This window comes from Agelaius phoeniceus, chromosome 13, assembly GCF_051311805.1.
Source record: "Agelaius phoeniceus isolate bAgePho1 chromosome 13, bAgePho1.hap1, whole genome shotgun sequence".
Lineage (NCBI taxonomy): Eukaryota > Metazoa > Chordata > Aves > Passeriformes > Icteridae > Agelaius > Agelaius phoeniceus.
This window is the reverse complement of record NC_135277.1, coordinates 13,814,652-13,838,359: the sequence shown is the minus strand read 5'-3', so window position 1 is coordinate 13,838,359 and position 23,708 is coordinate 13,814,652. Positions and strand designations below refer to the sequence as shown.

The following is a 23,708-nucleotide window of genomic DNA, read 5'->3' as shown; positions in this document are numbered from 1 at the left end:
GTCCATTTGTTCCAGTGCAACATGTGCTGTGTTGTTTTTCAGTGGACTATGCTGTGGAACAAGCTCACCAAGGAGTCTTCTTCAATCAAGGCCAATGCTGCACTGCAGGCTCACGGATTTACGTGGAAGAATCAATCTATGAAGAGTTTGTCAGAAGAAGTGTAGAACGTGCAAAGAGGAGAGTTGTGGGGAGTCCTTTTGACCCAACTACAGAACAAGGTCCACAGGTAAAGGATTAGGGCATTGGCTCTACAGCCCAGGAGGTGCCTGGAAGTATTTAAACTCTACTAAGGCAGAGTTCAGTCAATGAACATTCACTCAAAGTCCAGGGTAACTGACATGATACATGTTTTCAAGATTAAAATTCTGAAGGAGTAAATAAGCTCTGCAGCTCTGAGGTGTTCCTTGTTAAATAAAAAAAATCTCAGTTTAAATATCAATGTTTGCCTTCCAGTTTTAAGAGCAAGATTTGGATCTTGAGCCCCCAAAATACAGCTGTAAACTGTGAGAAGCTCTTAAAAGTCTCTGTGAGCACTTAACTGTCAAGAACTGTCTACAACAGTTACTGTGCTTGGATATCCAGAAATTCTAAGTAGAAGATGGGCATAATCAGAAATAAGTCTTTAGAAAATGTTCCTACCACTAATAATCAGCTGGGCTTATAACATTTTCAGGAAGTTAATCTGGGGCAAAACCTAATGATCTGCTTTATTTTGTGCTTGTAAACTAGATTGTTTAGTAAGAGTGTGTGTTAAGCTACAGACATAAGGTGACACATCTTCAGAAGTCTGAGGTCACAGTCAGCACCTGCTTGCAGATCTTTGGCATCTGCAGCTCAAAGAGCAGTGAATGGAAGCAGGAACAGATTCACTGGAACCTGACTTGTCTAAAAACACCTATTTAGACTTGGTCGTCAAGTACATCAAACAGCTTTTTCTCTCTTTCAGATTGATAAAAAACAATACAACAAGATCTTGGAACTCATTCAAAGTGGCATCACTGAAGGAGCAAAACTTGAATGTGGGGGAAAGGGGCTGGGAAGAAAGGGATTCTTCATTGAACCTACAGTGTTTTCCAATGTAACAGATGACATGCGGATTGCCAAGGAGGAGGTATTCACATGTGTGGGCAAGAGCTTTTTAAAATGTCCTAAATATTACTTTTTTTCCTTTTGTTTAATTCCTAAGACAAAATCTTCAGAGTGAAAATTATGACCATATTAAAAAAAAAAAATCTTTTCAGAATTCCTTTTGCACACAGCAAGTGACATCAGCTGGGTAAGGAAGCTCCATTTTTGTCACTGACTGTAAGGTCTCAGATATCAAAGAGGAGATATGGGTGGAATGGACAAGTTCCCCTGAGGCACCTGCTTTGGAAAATTCATGCAGTTTTACAGACAGATATTGTCACTATTTATCACTAAATTTTGCTGTGGGAGATTTTAAAGGGTACAATAGGAGAGAGAAGATAATTAAGAAAGCAGAACAAAACAAGAATAAAATGCCTCTGAGGGAGATATTTTATTAATTATTAATCTTTGTTGCAGATTTTTGGGCCTGTTCAAGAAATACTGAGATTTAAAACCATGGATGAAGTTATAGAGAGAGCCAACAATTCTGATTTTGGGCTGGTAGCTGCTGTCTTTACAAATGACATAAACAAGGCCCTGACAGTCTCTTCAGCAATGCAGGCTGGGACAGTCTGGTAAGCAGAAGTTATCCCACTCTTGAAGACACAAGAGTTTGACTCACTATTGTGATTTCACTTCAGTTTTGCACCCTTTGCAGCCCATCCTAGTGGTGGATCACTGGCCAAGCCATGGCCAGCAGTGGGGGGTTCTGTGGCTGCTCAGTGCTGGGGAATGCTGCTGGAGCTGGAGAGCACCTTGCTTCCCAGGAGCAGCCAGTGCTGAGCAGCCTCACTGAGAACAAGCAGGGTACACCATCCCTTCTGGGGAGCACAGGACACCAGGCAGGGTTTACTAAAGGCACAGAGATTGTACTTTCTACAACATTAGGGAACTGAGGGGACACCTCCTCTCCAGTCTTTAGGAATGGGGATGCCAACTCTAGAGTTTAGTAGCTTGCAATTTAATATATCAAACCTGAGTAAAGACCTGCAAGAAATTAGGGAGAAAAAGAGCAAACTCAAATCTAACAGCTCATTGCTATAAACTGGCACTGAGGTTTGGCAGCAGATTAACAGTTCATTACTGAAGATGTGTCCAAGGGTATGGTGCTCTCCTCCTGCCTTCACAGGTCAAATCCAATTCTCCTTAGGAGTGAGAAGCAGATTGTTGTTTTTGTAGCATAAATCCCTCATTTCTTTTCAACATGAAACAAGTTTGTTATTACTAAGAGGTATAGAGTGTCCTTAGCTCCACAAGTTTCAGCCTCTCTCTGAGTTATCCAAAGGTCTTTCTGGCAGTGCAGCTGGACTTAATGCCTCTTCCTGTTACAGGATAAATTGCTACAATGCCTTAAATGCCCAAAGTCCTTTTGGAGGATTCAAAATGTCTGGCAATGGGAGAGAGATGTAAGTATTCCACTGCTGTTTTCTAAACTGTTTTCAACTCTACAACTTAATAAACATTAGTGAATGCTTCCATGCAAATTAAGATCCAGAAATATTCCAGCCTGAAAATCAGGGCATAATATAAGGTAACTTTTAATCATCATTACTGATTCTAAATGCAATTGATTTGCATTGTAAGACCACCTTTTATATTTTTTTTTATTAACATTGCAAACTAATTTATTGGAATTCTCTTCTTATCCTGAAAGAAACTGAAAATTTCTGAGTATTTTTCTGAACTTGTAACCTGTGTTTTCTGGAAGGATTTTTTAGCAATATTAAGCATTGCTGTTCAGAAAGACTCTCCCTTTGGTGCTGCTGAGTGCTTGTTGACTGGTTTGGTGTACTTGTTTCCGAGTTGTTTTGGCATGTATTGTGCCTCTCTTGGTAGTTTTTCCTTTTCTTTCTTCAGTTTTCACTATATTTATTAATACAGGTGCATTTGAATTTTATAAAAAAGTTATCAGCTTGCAGATGTTTAAACAATGAAATCAGGCAAAGAGAAGGAAACAAATGTGTTTACACCTCTTTGAAAAAATCCACTTGCCATTATAAAGCTTTCTATCATTCCATTTAGTACTAAGTGCCAAATATTTTGAAATGGAGCTCCACACTCAAATATTGTCCCATGTACCTAATTTAAAGTCTTACCAGTTTCTCATTCTCATTACAATCACAAGGAAGTTTAGCAATTGCATCAGCCCCAGATTGGTTACATACCAGGGATTCAATTAATTTCTGTGCAGGAGGTATGTGTACCAGATACGTCTCACCTAAGTTTTCAAAATAGCTTATGGCTAATGGCAAACTCAGCAGTAAAACTAAAGTAAGGTCAAACTCTTTAAAACTTTAAATATGTTGAAGTATACAACTTGATCTATAAAATAAGCTTTATGAAGTCTGAAGTATTTTCCCTCGTTAGGGAGTACTTTGAATAACACATTCATACCATTCACATTCATGAGTTATGAGGTGATCTCACACTGGCATAAATATGTCAGGTCATCTAACTCTTATCATTGTGAAAATATTCTAAAACTACTAAGCTTGATAGAGCACATGAGTAACCTGACACCCAGGGGTGACCCCACTGACTCCAGGGAGGTTCAACTGCAAGCAAAATATTCACATATCAATGCTGCAGAGCTCTTGAAAAGGGGGAAACCCAGGCAGCACCCCAGCTCTCATGGAAAAATCTGTGGTAATTGCACACTTGATCCCACTACAGGCTTTGAAAGTATTCATCATAAACAATAAATGTTTGGAATGGCAATAATCTCCATCTTACAAAGATGCCTGAAAACCTACCTATGAGTAATTATTCTACTCCTTTCAGAACCTCTTTGATCAGATACCACCTTCTAATTCACCTTCTCCACCCTGCATTAATACCTGCATACTTTTTATTAAAATGCCAGTTTCCTACATTCTTGTTTTTAAGGCACACATTTTACAGCATAAATAATGTTGAGTCAGGCAATTACAGAAAAAAGTGTCTGTACATAAGTGTGTCATTGCTAAGGTGACACTATGTTACAGGCAGATCATAACTGGGCCACTGTGCTGCCTCTGCCAGCACTGCATTATCTGGGACTTGTTCTGGTCCTGCATTTAAATTCACAGGTTATCATCACACATGGGCAAAGAATCAACACCAAGTTGAGAACTGGTATGCTCATTTTATACTCCTAAAAAAGGTAGCAGGGTATCTGCATCCTGGTAGGGTACACAATACAGGTGATTTCTGATTGCATTAAGACTACTTACAATATTCTTGTATCCTTGAAGAGGTCCAGAAGACATGGGGTTTGGGGTTTTTTTCATTCATGTTTCTTTAAAGCTTCTTACCTGGGAGATGTAAAATTTAAATCCTGTAATTAAAAATTGGATGGTTCACCCCACATAACCATACGTGGCCATATCATATTACATATTATATTATTTAATATTTATCCCCAAAATTCTGGCCTCTGTCCAAATGTCTTCAAGGGAAGGAAGTGCCATTCTACTTCAGAACTCTCCTTTAATGTCATAAGAATTGTTATTGTATGGATAGCTCTGAGACATAGCACTGCACACCTGCATTCTGAAAAACAAATGCAAGCAGGAGAACAGCTTGGAGCTGTAAATCTCTTATCTTTTTTTCTCCTGGATTGAGGGAGGGAAGAGAATATGTAATATTTCTTCTTAAAAAGCATTTTGTTGCCCTTCCCTCACACCTACACAATCAAGGGAAAGCACCATGCAGATTTGACCCATGGGCTCCTTCCTCTTCACAGACCCAACCTTTGTTCTCACTCTGACACCAAAGTGCAATCCCAGAGTGGCCATGGAATAGGATGATTTTGCTGCCTGTATTAGGCTGTGGGGACAATCAAGCCCTTTAACTGAGCACACACTGACTCTTCTGCTCTGAATGTCTGGCATAACCCATCTTCCTATTCAGCAAGTGTAGCTTTTCAGCTTTTGAAAAATATTTGTCTTAGAATTCATCACAGATTTTTTCTTGATAAACAATACCTGGTATAAACTGATGCTGCAATTTCTTCTTCAGGGGTGAATGTGGATTGAGAGAATATTCTGAAGTTAAAACTGTGACAATAAAGATCCCTCAGAAGAACTCCTAAAATTACAGAGGACCGTGTTGTGCAGAAGAGCACATGATGCCACCTTCTCTATTCCTTATGGAGACCAGCACTCAGGAATAAAAAGTGTTACACAATATATATTTAAGAAATTAAGTTGCAACATATATACTGGGCACATAACTGAGTACGTAATGCAAACCAACTTTGCATGTTTTCATAAAACTCTCCTGAGAATCGTTACATCTTTATAAAACAAATCTTAATGAGATAAAATTGCTACTGGGCATCATTTAATAATGGTTCCAGCTATAAAACTGTTAAATTCAAATGCATGCACACACACATTTATCTCTTCCTTAAATAAACAAAATAAGTCTTACTGCTTTCAGGTTGCCTTCTCAAACAGACCTGCCTTGTACTAACATTGTAGTTTCAATCAGGGCTCTACAACCCAAATTTTACCCAGAACACTAGCAATGAACAACACAAGCAAGTGTCATTGATGTTCTTAAAAAATAAAAGACTCTGAATGGTAATGGCCTCAAACCTGGTATAGTGGCAACTTTCCAATTAGCATGCCCACAGAAAGAGGTCAGACTGGGGAGGGAATCAATCTGCTGCATGGCCAGTGAAAGCCAAATACTTATCAGTGAGATTTGGCTTTCATGGCTCACAGCAATTTGGATTTCAAAGCTTATTTTCGTAATGACTTTATGTCTTGCTATAAGCAAAAAGTCCTTCACTTACAGGAACTTGAAGGGATTTACCTGCCTGCCAAAAGAGCAAGGCCAGACAGGGTGGGTGGGTGTTAACGAGAACAGGAACAGATTCCAAGGCTTCACAGAATATTTTAGCTTTCACTGCTTGTCTAGTTTTGTTGTTGTTGTTGTTACTGTTGTTGCTTTCACCTTTTTTCTTTTTTAAACAAATATATGCACGCACAGGCTCCATTTATTTGTCTGCTATTAACTGCCTGTGGTTACACTGGGAATCATTAAGTACTTGTTACAGCTTTTACTAAATGATGTCTTGCCATCCTCACCATGCTTGTGCACCTCAGGTGATGTTACTGGCTGGTATTGAGCTTTCAATTATTTGGGTTTTTTGGATCCAGGACAAAAATATAAGCAAGTTCTTTCAGAGCTGAGGTATTTACAGCCTGTCACATTATTACCTGCTGCCTACAGAATCTCTTCAAATCTATCACTGACAAACTAAACACTATCTCTGTCTTTTTTCAGCTGCAGAGCTCATCAATTCCCCAGATTCTTTTAAAGAGGTTTCATTTATGTTTTAACTTAGAATTAAGAAAATCTATTTTAGAAGTAAATAATCCACACAGTGCAGCTACACGATCTGAGGTGTAAGGACAGAATTACAGCCTGTAAGTTTTCCTATGCTATGAACTGTTCAAACTCCAGCCCTGATCAGAAACTAACTTCTGCATGTTCTTAACTTCCTTTAGTCTCTGAGGAATCCCTCTTAGATTTGCAGTTGTATGTGTCCTTCAACATACTGCTGGATCAGGACAAGTCTCCAGCACTTTGTGGTGTGGTGGCCCTCAGTATTTTGTAACTCATGTCAAACTGTGTATGTGTTTCTAAGCAATATGTCTACATGTCGTTATTGAGAACTGATAGTACATTCACAGACATGGAGAAAAATCAAAGTATTCCTGAGTTGTTAAATTCAAATGCCATATACTTCTACTGTAGTGTATGTCAGAGTGAAGAAAAACAAAATACAGCAAGTAAGAGATTAGTTATCTTTTAAACTGCAGTATAAATGTGAAAAAGGAGATTTTACTTCTTTTCTCCTATTTGCTTAAAAAAGAAACTTCCTGTGCTTACAGCATTTACACCATGTACTCTTTTGTATTCTTTTCATGTATTTTGTATGTCTGTGCTTTATTCCCAATACATTCAGGTAAATAATATAGAGTTGCCATTTTTTTCAACCCTGTCACTGCAGCTCCATTTGATGTACATGGATTTGTGAAATCCTTTTTTAGATGTACCATCTGCATGGATCCAACAAAACATTTTTCCAGTCCCTGCAGCTTTTTGTTACAGTTTTTAATCATGTATATAGTTATATGTTATTAAAAAAGTAAAAGGATATTTTCTATGAAGTTTTTTCCATTAAAAAGGTTTAGAGAAAGACTTTAGACTGTGAGACTCCTTTATTGTTGACAGAGCTATAAAAATATTAAAAAAAATATTTTCTTAGCAAAAGATCTGCTCTCACAGTAGCTTTATTTTCATTTCCAAAAGTGAATGAAGTAAAAGGCCAATTACATTTTCTGGAATATTATTGCAGCTGTATGAAAACACTTGTGAATTGCAGATCTAGGTCATAGTCAAAGTTCATCCTCACCCTTATGGTCATAAAGTTTAGCTATTGGGGCAGTTCTGAAGTCATCAAAACCAGTGGGGCACCCTTGCAAACTGCTGCATCCCAGCTTGATTTTTGGATAATGTTTTAAAAAATCATTATGCCTTTTTATTCTCTTAGTAGATGTTTCACAGAGATTATTAAATTATCACTCAGAGCTTTTATGGAGAGATAGTCTACTTAATTTTGATTTCAAAATGCTAAAATGGGACAAGGACAGACTGAATTCACATAGCCAGGTACTACCCACAGCACTCCCTCAAGCAATGCCTTTATTCCAGGTTACTTTCATTGCCAGGAACTGCATTCCTTTTTGAAATGGTACCTATTTAGGTAAAGTAACTACTCAGTTAATACTGCCAAGCTACTTCATTGTATCTCAAGCAATGGTCACACCTCAGTGTCACAGAGTAATACCGTTGGTTTAATCAACACTGGAGAGGCAATCACAGTGAAGTAACTTGACTAGAATAGATGGGATAAAAGAGAATAAAACTCAATAATAGGAAGGAAATTGCATTCTTAGGAAGGAGCACTGTTCCTGAAAGTCTGGAATATCAGGTATATATTAAGCAGAGTATCATTTCTATTTAACAAGTGGCATGGACAACTCTGTTGTGGGACTTTGGGTGGACAATTAGCACTTTCCATACTCCCCATCTCTCTGACCCACTTGCCACCTGTCTCAGCACTCCAAGCAGTCACACAGGCACAAGAAATAGAGACCTTTTCTGAAAGCAAAACAAAAGAAGGAAGGTTGTTCTGGAACCCACTGAAAACAAGGAGTATCTTCTAGTGAAATCAGCAAAGTTCCAGCCAGTGAATGTGAATGTATCAATATAAGTGTAGAGGTGTAGTAAAGGGAGAGTTTGGAACTAATTGTGTATTTCTTCTAGAAAAGGATGTGAAGAAAGGCAAAAAGTTTCAGTTCTGTGGCCTTCAGACAAAGCAGCAGATATTGACACTACTTGGATAGCATTCACAGATTTATTTGTGCCCTGTTACAGAGAATGCTCTTGCTCCTTCTCCCCACAGAGGCCAGGATGAAAAATCTTACCTTGCATATGCAGTGGCACTGTGTGTCACAGCACCCTGTTATTTCTCAGTTCTGTCCTGGAAATAAAGAATCATAGTAACACTGAATCCAGGGCACCAGCTGAGCTAGAGAGGAGGTCAAAGACAAGCAATGCACTGTACTTTTTACTTATGACTCTGCATGATTACACATAGAGCTCTGGAGAGCTACATTTACCACCTTACATTTGCATCCATACGTCTCCATTTACTGCATGCTAAGTCCATCAACACAGGAAGTTATTTTTCTCCTAACAACTTCATACCACAATGACTGATATTCACAGTGCTATATCTATCAGGAAGCAGGAAAAGCCTTTGTGGCTATTAGATGCCATCAGCATTCCCAACCCATTCAAACAGATTTCTCTCAGCACATTTGACTACAGCTGCATAAAACCCATCTTCCTCCCTTGTCCTCATTAAACACACAGTCTATAATTCTTTCTGTATCTTCACTGTATCTTCTGTGTCCACTGACAGTGCACAGGTATCAGGGAACTGTGTGTGGCTCAGCCAGAAAGCTCAGGAACTCCTGAAGGAACCACGGGGCTTAAGCATGAAGTTAGGCCATTTATAAGGATAGATCAGTCTAAAGTGAGAATAGTGGTATAATCTCACATGACTCAAGTGTGGCTAGAATATGCTACTACTAAGGCTCTTGAGGCTTGGGGTCCCACTTCCCTCTTCCACCCAGCACAGTGTGGAGTGCTGGGATGCTGGTTTCAATAAGCACTTCCCTAATTTTTCTCCGAGGACCGGAACTGACATGCTGGAATTCAAGGTTAACACAAGTAACAGATGATTACAGCTGGCTGCAGCACAAGTTCAGGCATTTCAGTGGTGCAGAGCAGGTTAAGTTTTCTGTGTAGCCACAGCTGCTGCAATGGGTAGTGCTCAGCACCGAGTGCCTGGTTATCTATGCCTTAGGCTGCACATACACACAGGACTGGGAATCTGCCCCAACACAGTCAGGGGAGGCACAAGGCTGATTTGCCTCTTGGTACAACTGGGGTACGTCACCACAGCTGCTCCATAATGTCCCTACCAACGTCCCTCAGCTTACTGTTAGAGAGGGAGGAAAGGCACATCTGCATGCCCCTGGTTCCTAAGAATGGTTGGTTCTGATCGGTTCTGCCAGCTGAGTTTACATCCTGAACCCTCACTAAAAGCCAGCCTCATCCCACTAGCACAAGTATTCCAGAGCTCAGTTGCATCATAAAGACCACAACTACTTTTTTCTGGTATCATACATTTAAATCCACTCAAGCCAGTACTGAAGAGAGACCTCACCTACAATCCACTGTTTCTTTATGGTGAGCATTTGCACTGTTACTTTTCATGGATTATTAGGATGAGTTTCATCAAATAACAGAGGCTGGCTTGTACTGTGCATAGTACATGTATTTCTGGCTGTGCCTGCAGTGCCAGGAAGCCCTCCAGGGAACACTTTTTTCACCTGATTTCATGTGAAATTTAAAAACACATTATGGAGGGCCTTTGCCATCATCTGTAATGCCCTGAAGTCGCCAATATCCAGGAAGGCTGGGACTATCTGCCTTAAGGATCAACTGAGCCTATGTTACTGATATGTTCCCCAATGTAACCATTCCTTGCATCATCATTTAATCCTAGTATCTAACATCAAATCCTGCAATCCCAGGATGCTTTCAAGGTGTTTTTAACTGCCTGGAGTCTCTTGATGAGACACACTACATAAACCTGGATTGTGCAACCACCACAGCAACAGACTGTAAGAAAAGCTCCAGCTGCAGAGGTTGCCAAGGAGGCTGTGCACACAGCAGGCTGGAGTAACCCAAAAGGGTGCTTGTGAAATGTTTGTGCTGCTGGCAGGCAGCACATTGCCAGGACAGATCACACATCATGCATTTGCACATCAAATGAAGCTGCACTGGTCTGAGAGCATGGGAAAGGCCTGTCTTGAACGGCATGTGTCCTACTTCCTAAACATGTATATTTTACACTTTACACTTGGTTATTGGCCAGATTGAAAGTACCGCAAGTTCCCCAAAGCTTGTCGTTTTGCCTTTGAAGTAGAACTGTTTGGATAATGTTTCCTTTGGCAATTTATCTATGTAACAAAGCAGGAACTTAACTGCCTTGGCCTCTCAATGATCCACCACTAGCTTTTGTCAGAGTCTTCATACTCTCGTGTATATGTGCTCTCACAGAATTTGATCATTTTTGTGACCTTGCTTAGCCCCTTTCGTTCTCCCTTATGGTTCCACATGGTGAGGTTGGTGCTCATATTATCTCAGTTCTGAGGGTTTTCCCTGCTCTATGTTTGCCTGGCTGAGTTCCCATTTCCTAGAGCAGTATAATTAGCAAGATGTTTGTGTGCACCTCACTCCTGCTACCAAACAAAAAGAGTATGTGTTTCTACTGCTTGCCCTTGCAAAAGGGCTCCAGCTCATGGTCTACCACTTTTCTCTCTCCATACTCTCACCATAACACAAGATGGGACATAGAGCAGGATCTCCTGAGAGGTTTCTGCTGTTTTCTGCTTTCTGTTTGTCCAAAACCTCTCCCACAGTCTTTGGCACTTGACATCTAATCTCAAAGCACAGTCAGTGCCTGCCAAGCGAGGTCTTCTTTTAGTTTTTGATTTTGAACATCACAAACAGTCAGATTTCTGGGAAGGATGCTGAATGGAAAGACATTCTTTGCTCCCACCAAGAAACTGCAGATAAGGGATTTTGGCTAAAGCACTCCCCACTAGGGGATGCCTAGTGGCATCTGACACTACTGGGTTAGAACTCACAGCTTGTTCATTCACCAGAGAATAATATGGTTCTTGCTCAGAGCTGGCTGGTGAGATGCCTATCCCAAGGTGTAGAGCTATGGGGACTAAGTAGACAGACTCTATTCAAATCAAGTATTCTAAGGAGTCCAGAACAGTCACCAAATACTCATCGGCCTTAATCCTTCAGCATCACATGCACACATATTCTATTTTGAATACAAGCTGGCTGTGAAATCAAGGAAAAAAAAAACATTGTGTTGCCAAAGAAATGGGCATTGACAGAGTTACCAGTCTGTTCCTGAGTAGCCTGGAGCTCCTGAGCAGGACCAGGAAAGCTCCCACCCCAGGATGCTGCATTGCCCCAGGGCTGCCTTACCACAGGGGTGCCACATCCCGTGTGAGGGAGGAGGCTGCTGAGAGCACCACACCCCTTCTATCCTGGCATGAAACTAAACTGGAGCAAGATCCTTCCTTGAAAATCTCTCCCATGTTTCTCCACAGTGCACACTGCACACCTTAAGCTACATGAAGCCATTGCTACACTGCTCCTGGGAACTGCTAAATTGGCCAGGTCTCTGAACAGACCAATACACACAGAACCACCTACTCCCATAATGAAACTGTGGCAAAATCCAGAACAATTCCTACTCTGTCTTTGCTGCAGCCCAGCCCCTCAGCAGTGTTCCCCTTGCAGCATTTGCCTCCCAAGGGCAAACGTTTCTGGGGGAAAATGCCCAGGAAATACCACTGGTAAAGCAGACTCTTACAGGAGTTTCCTTAGGGAACATCTGACATGCCACAAGTCCCATTAGATTCCCTTTTGTGAACCTTTCTGATGAACTATTTCAGATCACTCTAGTGGGAAAATGATAGTAGGCTCCAGCTGCCCAATGCCTTTCAAAAAGACACAAAGATGCACAGATCTCCTGCCTCTGTAGTAACTTCACAGTCAAGTCTCTGAGACAATGTTTGAAGTTAATTTCATATTCCATTATAGAGACAAAAAAACAACTAAGACAAAAATCACTGGAGAAACTGTTTCTCAGTTTTCACAATCACCTTGTAGCTGTTTCCTATGAAAATTCCAAGCCTGTTTTCTTCCCTGTGGTGGACTGCACGTGTGTTATAGAATGGCTGGTGCAACAGTCTGCTGAAAGATAGAACTGCTGGCTGCTTTCTATTGTAAAAACACATAGACCATCCTCAGCTCTTTCTCAGGGGTTTGGCAAAGAGGCTCTTTTAACTGTGTTCTTAGGTAGAACAGCAACAAATGACTTGATGATTTGTTTTTACAATGTCCTCTCTGGGAAGACTAATTACCAGCTAACCTTCTAGCATGCAGTTTCAAACATGAAAAGAGTGGGGCCCCATTCCTATTCAGGAAAAATTCATACTACAGACTGCAGAATTTCTCTGGGTGAGGGTATTTTGTTGAAAGTTTCTAAAAGCTCTAGGATTATGGGCTGGCCAAGAGATTTCATGATGCTTTTAGAATTTCACTGACAGAATGAACAATTTTAGAATGAAAAACTGAGTGGAAAAAATCCCGCACTTTCTTCAGTTTTACTATTTGTCTCTTTGGGGCAGTAATACAGTCACCAAACCAAAGCCACTGGAAATGCTGTTCTCAGCTGTTTTGCTGACAAAGCACAGAAGAACAAAGGTAAATTTCATGCTTTTGTTGTGGAAGTTGTGTTCAGCAGCAAGAACCATGTTGCACAGAGAACTGAGTTGAGCCACCAGCAGATTCTGCCCATCATACTGATGGGCTTCTTCCAACTTATCTTTGTTTCACACAAAGTTTCAGGACAAGCAACTTTTCTTCCTTATTATTCTTCCTATTGGACTTTTTTCTCCCTTCTTAATTCCTCTTGGAGTAAGTGGTGCCTCTCTAAAGGTTTGGGCTGAGGCAAAGCCCTGAATGTGCAAGTAGTCTCTGCTGGTGTTTTCCAGGTGTGCAATGAAACACTGGGAAGGCCAGGCAGTATCTTCTCATTAGATTGTGTTCCTGGGTGATTCAGGCTGCAGAACCAAGGCAGCAAACATCTCTGAGTTTTCTGGCTCAGGCACAGTAGCCAGTGTTTGCTAATTCATCAGTCACATCTGCACAAGCCTATCTTAACCATTCTCTCCATTCCAACATACCTTTTCCTCAATTATAGTTATCAAGCAAATAATTAATAATATAGTTATCAGCAAATAATTTTGCAATCTACTTTTACTGGGCAACTAAGCAGCAGCAACATAGTGTATGTTCAGAACTCATTGTTTAAACATGTTTTATAACCTTTAAAATAAAAGTAAACTTTCTAGGTTTTTAAATCTTTCCCTGCTTTGAATGTTATTAAAGCTCTGGAAGACATGCTTGATTACTTTAGCTTGAGTTGCAAACCATTGCAACCACAGGCATCTGAGACTGGAGGATCTGAGCAACTGTGGATACTGCTGAGCAGAGAGAAAAATGGATAAACCAGGACAAAATTTACAGATGGGAATGGGGAGTGGGAGGCTTAAATGGGTTTTCAGTTCCTCTTTTCCCCACAGTCCTTAGCACACCTTGTAGAGCCCCATGCCCCACTCCCAGTCATGCACTTGATCACATCTCCTGCACAGCTCCTCCTCTACAACTGTCCTTTAAGTGCTATTATTTTAGAAATTTAAATAAAAAATTAAACTTAGAAATTTAAATATCCTCTGCATAAAAAGCATCTAGTTACATAAACCTCATACAATATTCAGAATTTCCAGAATCCATATAAAATCCAAACCCATGCATTTGCTTCAGCTGCTTCTTTATGTCAGGGATTTTCAAGAAGTTCAGACCTGGAAAGAAACTTCTCCTCTCTTCATGAGACTGTAGATATCATCACTTCCTATGGAATACATTTACAACATGAATAGGCTTTGGATGATCTACAAACCAAAGTTACAAGAACTGTGGGAGTTCCAGTTACAAGGTAAGCATCCATTTTGAAACTGTTCTAATAAAATCAAGTTATTTCAGCTGCAATGGCCTGCAGGGACAACAATATTTGATTTCTTTTGCAACATCTTTGTCAATCCTCCTTCATGGCACAAAAAAAAAGGAAAAGTTGTTAATTACTCACTTGATTATTTATATGCACTTGATCAAAACCACAGCCTCACTGTCCTCTACAAACGTCCTAGATTTGGTACAGGCCTTGAAAGTTTTAAAAGTAAAATTAAAATCTATGAAGAAAATTATTATTTTCTACAAACATCCTAGATTTGGTGTAGGCTCTGAAAGTTTTAAAAGTAAAATTAATATCTATGAAGAAAATTATTATTATTATAATTTTACAGACAAGGAGGTGATTGAGAAAAAAATGGAGTAACTCATCCCAAGATTACAGAGGACAATCTGCTGCAAAGGCCAGGACTAGGCATGGATCTCCTGGCTCCTAGAACAGTGACCAGCTTGGTACTGGCTTGTTACTTATATTATTGCAAAAGAAAAACGAATACATGCAAATACATACACAGAGATGATAAGACTCTTGCAGAGGAATTCAGTTTGTCCAAAGATCTGTAAAAGTAGAATTTACACTTCTGACAAACTGAGCTGAGGAAAGCCCTTGAAATTCTTTAGGACTAATGATCTTTTGAGGTTTTATGCAGTGGGGTCTGATTTTCCTTGTGACACATAGCCACACCAGCCACCCACTTCTACATATTTAGACTCAGAGAGGATCTCTCAGCTAATAAATAGTACCATCAGCTTTCACCATGGCTTGGCCATAGACACATGAGCTTTTCAGCACTTGTATCAGTCTCCTGCAGTTCTGGTCTGTTGATTCCTGTTTCTCCACAGCCAAGTGGCAAGCTCCATCTTGGATACACCTGTGATTTATTTATTTGTTTATTTTTACACACACACATGTTCAGGCTGCAGGTTTTTTGTTCAGATGCACACAATTCAATTCCCTTTCTCTCCCCATTCCTACAATTGCTCCCCACAACAGATGAGTCTGCAGAGGACCTAAGCACTGCTCATCCCTGATGAGTTCACTGGGAACTGACTGTGTGCAGCACCTATAAAAACCCAGGATATGCAGGTATTTGGGTATCTGTGAGGCATTAACTCAAGGAGGCAATCGGGGATTAGTCAGGGCTGGTTGTGCTTAACACCAATTAATTGCAGCCTGACTAAAAATCTTTGAAAAGCTGAGTCTAGAGATGGAATCCTACCTGAGATTCCTAACTGAGGTCCAGCCAGCACAGGCAGTGGCTTTCAGGGGAGAGCTCTACCCTGAGATGACCCTGTTGACTGGATCCTTTAGGACAGCAGTGGGAGATCAGACACACAGAGCAGGTGTCAGCACCTCCAGCACACACACAGAAATCTACAGCAAGATTCATCTTGTCCAGGTTCCTAATTTGGGAATCTCATTTTCATCTTATCCTGATTAACTCAAATCATATTCAATGCTGTATGTTTTAAACTCCCAGCTATTGATGACTGATGGCAAAGCCACATAGCTACGTAAGCAATGCACTGGGTCACCCTCAGGGAATCCTGATTAGAGCCTCTTATTAACTCTTGTTAAATCCTGAGGACTGAAAACACCAAGGTGCCAATAAACCACTCCACTGTAACACACGTACATTAATGCCTTGAGAATGTACAATTAAAAAGTGCATGCTTTTAAGTAAAAAAACCCTATACTTTTAGAAAAAATATACAGAGAAAAAACACATAAACAGAAACTAGTAGAAGTTCATTCTAGTTCATTCTAATGAACTAGAATCACCATCCTAAATGTTAATGGTTTGGTAAACTGATCAGATAATTCATGTTGATATGCATTTTCTTAAAACCCTTGCCACTTCACCATTTTGGTTCCTTATGCACCTAAGCATTTACACAGTGTTATTTATGCAGTCCTGTACATTATTTTCCTCTACTCTTTATTACTAGTCTCGATACTCTTTTTTGCTGTTTAATACTGAACAAACAGCATATGGTCACAGTAGCTCCTTGCTCTAAGCTCCTGGTATTTTCTTTTTACAGTGCAATTACAGTGCAATACCCTCCTAGAAGGTACCAAGTACTACAAACAATTCAGCTGCCTTCACAACTACAATAATATGCTCAAGCCAGTGCAAACAAGTGATGCAATGCAAGATGTGTTCTTCCCAAGGGTGGAGAGCACTCCCCAACCAGACTCTCAACTTGTTTCTTCCCAAGGAGAATAACTTGCAAGGTCACTTTTGAACCCTTACTTCCCATGGGGTGGCCACAGTCCACTCAGCAGAGCTAAGGGAAAAGAAAATTAACCTTTGAACTATCCTTGCTCATATACAGTGCACATGAACTAGCAAACAGCAATACATAACACTAATTAATTGCAGCTTCAGTTGCAAGGATTGAAAGATTCTCCTAAATAACTTGAAAGGGCCCAGGACCATTAAAAAATTCCTGTGACTTTATTCAGAAACTCAAATGAGATGGAAACATCTAACTGGGTATAAATTCCAAATGCACAAGCCTCAATTATATTCTTAATGCTTCTATAACAGTTGCTGGTGATTTTCATACAAATCTATCATTCAGAAAATGTTTTTAACTAAAAGAAAAGCAACACAATCTAAATAGACTGCATCTTCATACTGTTTGCTGTTTAAAGCACTGTGGAAATAACATGAAAATATATTATTTAGTGTAACAAAGGAATTGATGGGATTAGTTCTATAACAATTTTTTAGTTAATAATCATGCTTCTTCTTGATCACTTAAAATCTACATTTGTTATTCTGATGAATATAAATAGCATATTTATTATAATTTTATTCTTTAAGCAGCCAAAACATGTATCTCTGAATTGGCCCCTACTGGCATTTGGACTTCTGGCAGTTTTTTAAATATACAACTAGACACAAGCAGAAAAACATATAAAAGAAGACATAAATTCAGATGCATTGAGAAATGCTTGGATTTTGCAAAATATTGAACATCTCTGATCTCTCACCAAGGCTTAATACCCAAGTACACTTGTTGTCATGCTCATTCCCCTGCTTCATTCCCATTCAGAATGTTTTTCATAGTTCAGTGCACCAGACAATTTTTTCTACTCATGACAGTCTCATTTCAGCTGATTCTGGTTAGAAATCTCTTCTTGTGGCAGCCCAACCCATTCTCAACACCAAAGAATGGTGTTAAGCCATCAGACTTCCTAAAAGCCAGACCAGTATTTTTTCAATCTTTTCAGACATTACTAGCCCCATAACATAGAACAGAACATTTCAATATCAGCCCTTTGCAATTCAATCAATATTCTTAACTAACAAGCTAAAGAACCTTAAAAAACTTACCATCTTTTGCCTTAAATGTGTACACATATATCTAAGAAGGAAAAAAAATCTAAACCAGAACCTATCACTGCACATGGGAATGGACATGAAAACAAACAGACAGCAGATGCTTGTTACTCTGTACTGCCAGGAGGTTCTCAAACTGTGCATGGAGGGAACAAGTCTGCAGAGAAACTCTCATATCACCTACCAAATACTGCTGCTGTGAGATTTTCTAGCTTTCTTCAAGCAGATAAACAGCTTCTGGAGTCTTACAAAGGGCCATGCTTCGGCCAATTTGGACTGGATTGGACTGAAATTGTGCATGTACTGCACACAATAAATAAATGTTTTCTTGCACAGGGTAATATGACCAACTTAAAATGTAGTCTTCATGCCCATAGCATTCCATAGCATCTAAAAGAATCATGAACCAAAGGTCTGACCTTCCAGTAGGTAACATCTGTTGCCCCAGTGACGTGTTCCTCAACAAATATGTGCATAATACTAAAGATAACAAGTGACATCGGTAAAGAAAAACAAAGCAAAACAAAACAAACATGGGAGGGAGAAAAGACCAGAAAAGACATCACATTTTTCTGAGCAGGGCAGAACAAATGTTTGACTGAGAAGCTTCAGGTCCGGCTGGGAGAAGGCCAAGACTAATTTAACCTTTGGTCAAATGGTTGGGAGTTAGCTAGTTTCCTTTTTCCTCTTACATCACTCCCAGAGATTTCGACAAAAATAACATGGCACCGATTACATGACATTACAGGCTCTCATAATGCACTGGGGAGGACAGTGTTGAAACCCCTCAGAGACAAATTAATCCCAGCAAAGCAACAGCTGTAAGATTGCTGTAAAGAGGGAAAACAACTACAATGTTTGCATTATGTACTTACATGATTTTAATACAACTTATTTAGGGGATTAGATTATTGGACTTTTTAATAGGTCTAACAGCTTTGTATCATCATGAAAATATCAGCTGTCAGGTTGCACATAGTTGCCATTAAGGCATTTAACCACTCAGTACATTCCTTTAAAAAGCTAAAGGAGACCCAGGTATAAGATGATTTCTTGTGCTTTCAGAAGATGTATGCAGTCACAGAACACATGCTCTGCTGGGTTTTTTGAACATGCTGGAACAATCACCACTGCTCCACCGTGTGCCTCCTAGAGCCCCTGTGAGCACTTAGGTGTCAGGCACCTGCTCAGCCCGCCCACCCTGGGATGCTGCTGCAGCCATGGCACTTCCAAATCAAGAATTCCCCAGCTGAGGCAAACACAACCCTCCTGTCCTGCTCTTCAGTCACTGTACACACAGCCCCCTTTTCTTGTACTCTTAAATGTGGTATCAAACACATGCTGTTCTCACCTGCTATAAAACCACTCTGGTTGTAGCCCACACACTTATTTTGGAAGAAGACAAACTGACCTAAAGGCAGATTTCAGTTTAAGCTCCCTCTCTGTAGCTAACCCACACACCCCTCCCAGATTTTGGGGGCTGCCACTCATATGCTGCCAGACAAATGTCAGCCACCTGCACCAGCCTGGCAGAATCCCTGTCACAGCACCATCTCCAAGGCCACATGTGCTCCAGGCCAACTAACAGGCCTGGAGAGCTGCAAAGTGGCTGGATCAGACTGGTTGGGCCAGACTGCAAAGGCTGTGCTGACCCCTCTCTATGTTCCCCCCCACCCACACCTACTGTCCCCATAGCACTGCCAGAGCTCCTGTGTGAGCCCCACGCACCACAGCATTCCAGGCAGGGAACAGGACAGGTTCACCTGGGCCACATCTGGACACAGCACATGGAGAGAAGTGCTGCAAAGCCAAGCTGGCTGGGAGATGTCCCCAGCCCCAATGCTGGGACCCTGCCCCTGTCCCCAGCCCCAGGGGTACGTGGCAGGCTGGCACTGTGGGCTCAGCAGTCACACCCTCACCTTCAGCCCTTACCCATCCCTGTGCCCTCACCTGGTGTGGCAGCACAAACCCCTGGTGGAGCACAGCCCTGCCCTCCTCTCACAGCCTGCACAGCAGCTCTGCCCAAGCAGCTGAACGGTGCCCCTGAGGGAAAGACTTCAACGAAATCCATTGCTTTTTTGAGATAAAGCAGCCAAAACTACCTCCCCCGGTTTATAGCAGCCGGTGGAAAGCTGTGCAGCAAGCGACAAGTGCAGAGACCTCTGCATGTGTTATGAGGAGAGAGGAAGATGATTTTTTTCCAAACTGAGAAAATATGCTCATATGGAACAGTATTTTTAGGTGTTTTGTGTTGCTACTTTGAGAACAGGTTTTATCTTCCCTTACTTAGTTTGGATTGCACGTCTGCCTTCCAGTTTGGAGGAGTAAAGAGAGTTGGTCATGGTAACTGTGAAATATGACACTACATGCATTTTTAAGAAGTGATTTTATATATGGTAAGGTTAATTTCATCTGACTAAATTGTAACTGCAGTTTGTTAGTGTTTTGTTTAATAAATTGCAGCTAATAATGTCATGAGTATAACAACTAGTTCATAATATCACAAATATTGCTGTGAAACTTAGCGCATATTACATCTTAATCTCATGAAAAGCATAAAGCAGTTTCATGAAAATTGCATCACTTTTGAATAAACACCATTTTTTATTTAAAACTGGGGGTTTCTACCAGGTGAGACAAGATATGACTAAATATGCTGTTATGTTTACCCATATACTTCATATGGATCTCATGGCAGATTTCAGGAATATACTACTGGACCTGTACCTTGATGAATGCTGTACCACTGTATTGTATGTAATCCACAGGGGTTTAAATATGTAAAAAATCCACAAGGGCTTAAAAAACATACTGTCTTACAGGAATTTTAACATAATAAAATAAAATGTGGAAACTTGAGAAGAAGTAATTAATAAAAGCAGTGAAAGCTTGCACACTGTGTTAAAAGCTCAACACTACCCCCAAACTTAAAAGCTGTGAAGGCATATGCCTCTGGTGTGCAGGCTGCACTTCAGGCTGGGGCTGGGCTGCTAAGGTGGGCCAGAGACCAGAGTTCTCCCTGATACCTCAGGCAGGTTCCTAAACCCTGCAGCTGAGAGACTGTTACTTGTTGCTGTATAATTCCCATTCACACTGTTCACTAAGTCACAGCACTGGTCTGCTGTGAAATCAGAAAGATGGAGGGGCTTCCAGGCCACAGACACTGCCAGGTGGGCAGTGAACACGGAGCTGCCTGCTGAGCCTTGCTGAGAACAGAGCTCCAGCAGCCAGATCTGCCCAGGGACCATTGCTGTGGCCTGGGCCTTCCTGTATTTGGTGAGGGCAAAAAGGGCCTGTTGGGGTGACACGTTGTTTACAGGAGGTCTTACAGATCAGAAATTACCTGTGTTCTTGTAGAGGGCAGAGCTGACACTTCTTAGGAGATGCAAAGTATGTCTCAAAGACGAGGGTCTCCACTGCTATGCAAGGTATGCTTTGATGTTATTCCTCTGAATGATCTTTCAAGATCTACTGAATTGGAAAGGCATCTCTGTATAAAGTGGAAGAAACAATTAGATCTGTTAAGTAATAAGGCCATAACACAGCACTTTCCTTGAAATGTAATTGTTCTGCATACATGCAAAGGATATACAAGTCTGCTGGGAAATAAACAAGGTCTTTCAAGGATCATCCCAAACCTGGAAATCAAGAATGTTCTTATTTCATAAATGCCTTATTAACTGTGTTCACTTTAATGTATTTTCTACAGAAAGCTTATACTCTAAAGTGTATGGCCTGTGCTAGAAAAAAAAGGGGAGGGGAGAAGTGGGGCAAAAAATATAAATATGAGCATATGAGCAATGTATGCCTTGCAGAGTTATTTTTCAATCCCCCATTATATGAGAACTGTAATCTCAAGCAGGGACTAAGTGCACTAAGTAAATGAGGAAAGCCCATTTAAGTGTAGCCCATGGTGCAATGATTACAGCTTTTTTGACCTGCAACTGACTCTACAACCTGGCCACTGAAATCCCTGATCTTGGCTATCCTCCACCACCTAAACAGATAAGTGCCATTTGATCAGCTTTGCTCCAGCATAGCAAGTAAAGAGGCTGGATGTCTGGATAAAAGAATAATATAAAGAAACCTAGGATAGTAGCAAGAAGACCGCTAAAACAACCTGTGGCATAACAAACAGTCTACATGAATGTCAATCCATATTAATAGTGCTCTGAAAATTCACTGTTTTCAAACAGGACACTAGAATGTGCAACACTGTTCACCCATTAGCATGCAAAAGTAATTACTTGAAGAAAAACCAGGATCAGTAATCCATGGCATTCATAGCCAAGAAAAGTCAGCACATGGATGAATACCTTGTAGGAGGCTTAGTGTGTGGCTGAGAGCTGAGGGTTACAAAAGATGAAAAGAGGCATCCTTGGAAAGGAGCAGCTTCCAGCAAGTTCAACCACACAAGGAATGGCCATAGCACCCATCAGCCAGCCCATCTGTAAAGCAACAGGAAATGGGAGGTGCAGCTTTGCCAGAAGAAAGTTGCTGCCATTACCTCTGATCTACTTGCATCCTTCACCTCTAACTGTAGAATACCGTGTTTGGACACCAAAATAACAAACTGGCCACTCACAAAATGCTGTTCACCCCAGCAGTAGAACACATTGTTAAGCCAGTTCCATGACCTAGTTGAGTAATTTTAGTAAAGTTGCTTGTTAAAAATATTGGGACCATACCTTTCTAGTAATTACATGATGAAAATCTTAGGGCTTTTTAGAGGATAGTCTGGTAAGGGCAAATTAATCAACACAGTATATTTAGAGGAGCAATGAGATTAGAGTTTGTGGCACTGGTATATTTCAGCCTTATTAATGATTACAGTATGGAAAAAAAATCCTTTTCCTGGGCTGACTATTCACAATCTGTTGGGTGAAAGAAGAGGGAGATGGCTGAAATTGCTCTCCTGAGTCCCTGTATTAAAAACCTTTGTATGATCCAGCTTTCAATAGACCATTATAACATATTAAAAACAACAATTTTAAAAACCAGTATGGAGTCTCTCTGCATATTAATGCAGAAACATGCATACATGCATATTACTGAAAGATATATTTTTCTTTAACTTCTGAATATGAGAGCCATGCTGGTAGGCAGACTTCTCAAATATCTTCCATTTCATGGTACACTTTTATGGTGGGAAGTTATTGACATCAGAAAGGAAGAATAATGAAACTGAGGTCACAGAGTTATTTACACTGGCGGGTGGATCCCACAGCATTCCTGTATGATTCGATTGTTTTGATGACCCTCTTTTTGGGATTCTGTCACACATTACATCTGATATTTGGATCTTGGTAACTTGAAAGAGACACTGAGAGGTCAGTTTGGTTTCTGTTACCGCTGAGTTAACACAAGGTTAAAAAGTCTGTCCCTGTTCAAGCCAATGACACAATTCCCAATGACTTCAGGAAGCTTCCAAACTCCCTGTCCCAAAGTGCTAACAAGCCAAACAGAAGGAGCCATACAGATACCAAGCTGAGCAAGGGACACCTAAAGAACACCCAGGGAACATCCAGAGAAATCTGATTAAATTATTGAGGAGGGAAAGGAGAAAAAATAGCAGTATGCAAGTGCCTTTAAAAGGCAAGTTTACTTTAAATTTTGCTGTCAAAAGGGAAATGTGGGAATAATTGCCTCAAAGGCTTTTGTTTAGAGTTAGGAATTGACAAACCACTGCTGCATAAGCAATAAAAGAAATCGAGCACAAAAAGCCATATTTAGATCATAAGCAGAACTCTCATAAAGAAAAGAAGAAATCTCCCCAGACCTGAGATAAGCCTTCATTTTGTTTTCAGACCATTACTGTAAAGCTGCTAACCTTCACAGATACTGTACCAGGGCCTGCTGAGCAGGAATTAAAAACCCAGGCCACAGTGATTGAAAAAACCAGAGTAGTGACACATTAGCAACAAGGATGTGTATGTATGCTGTGAATAACACAGCTCTGATCCTGGTGCCGAAGC

General features: G+C 40.5%; 1 protein-coding gene and 1 long non-coding RNA gene across 3 annotated transcripts in view; one reads left to right on the top strand and one right to left on the bottom strand.

Moving 5' to 3' along the window:
* Positions 1–7,324, top strand: part of ALDH1A2 (aldehyde dehydrogenase 1 family member A2) — a 54,785-nt gene extending 47,461 nt beyond the window's left edge. For both annotated transcript variants that reach the window (XM_077185288.1, XM_054641975.2), the window contains exons 9-13: positions 43–227; positions 948–1,112; positions 1,547–1,704; positions 2,461–2,535; positions 5,129–7,324. In XM_077185288.1, the coding sequence (XP_077041403.1) occupies positions 43–227; positions 948–1,112; positions 1,547–1,704; positions 2,461–2,535; positions 5,129–5,201 (656 nt within the window). In that variant the 3' untranslated portion in view covers positions 5,202–7,324. The remainder of the gene's footprint in view (positions 1–42; positions 228–947; positions 1,113–1,546; positions 1,705–2,460; positions 2,536–5,128) is intronic.
* LOC143695141 (uncharacterized) overlaps positions 1–23,708 on the bottom strand; it is a 91,767-nt gene that overhangs the window by 11,579 nt on the left and 56,480 nt on the right. Inside the window, exon 2 of the long non-coding RNA XR_013184089.1 lies at positions 21,077–21,223. This is a non-coding gene — a long non-coding RNA (uncharacterized LOC143695141). The remainder of the gene's footprint in view (positions 1–21,076; positions 21,224–23,708) is intronic.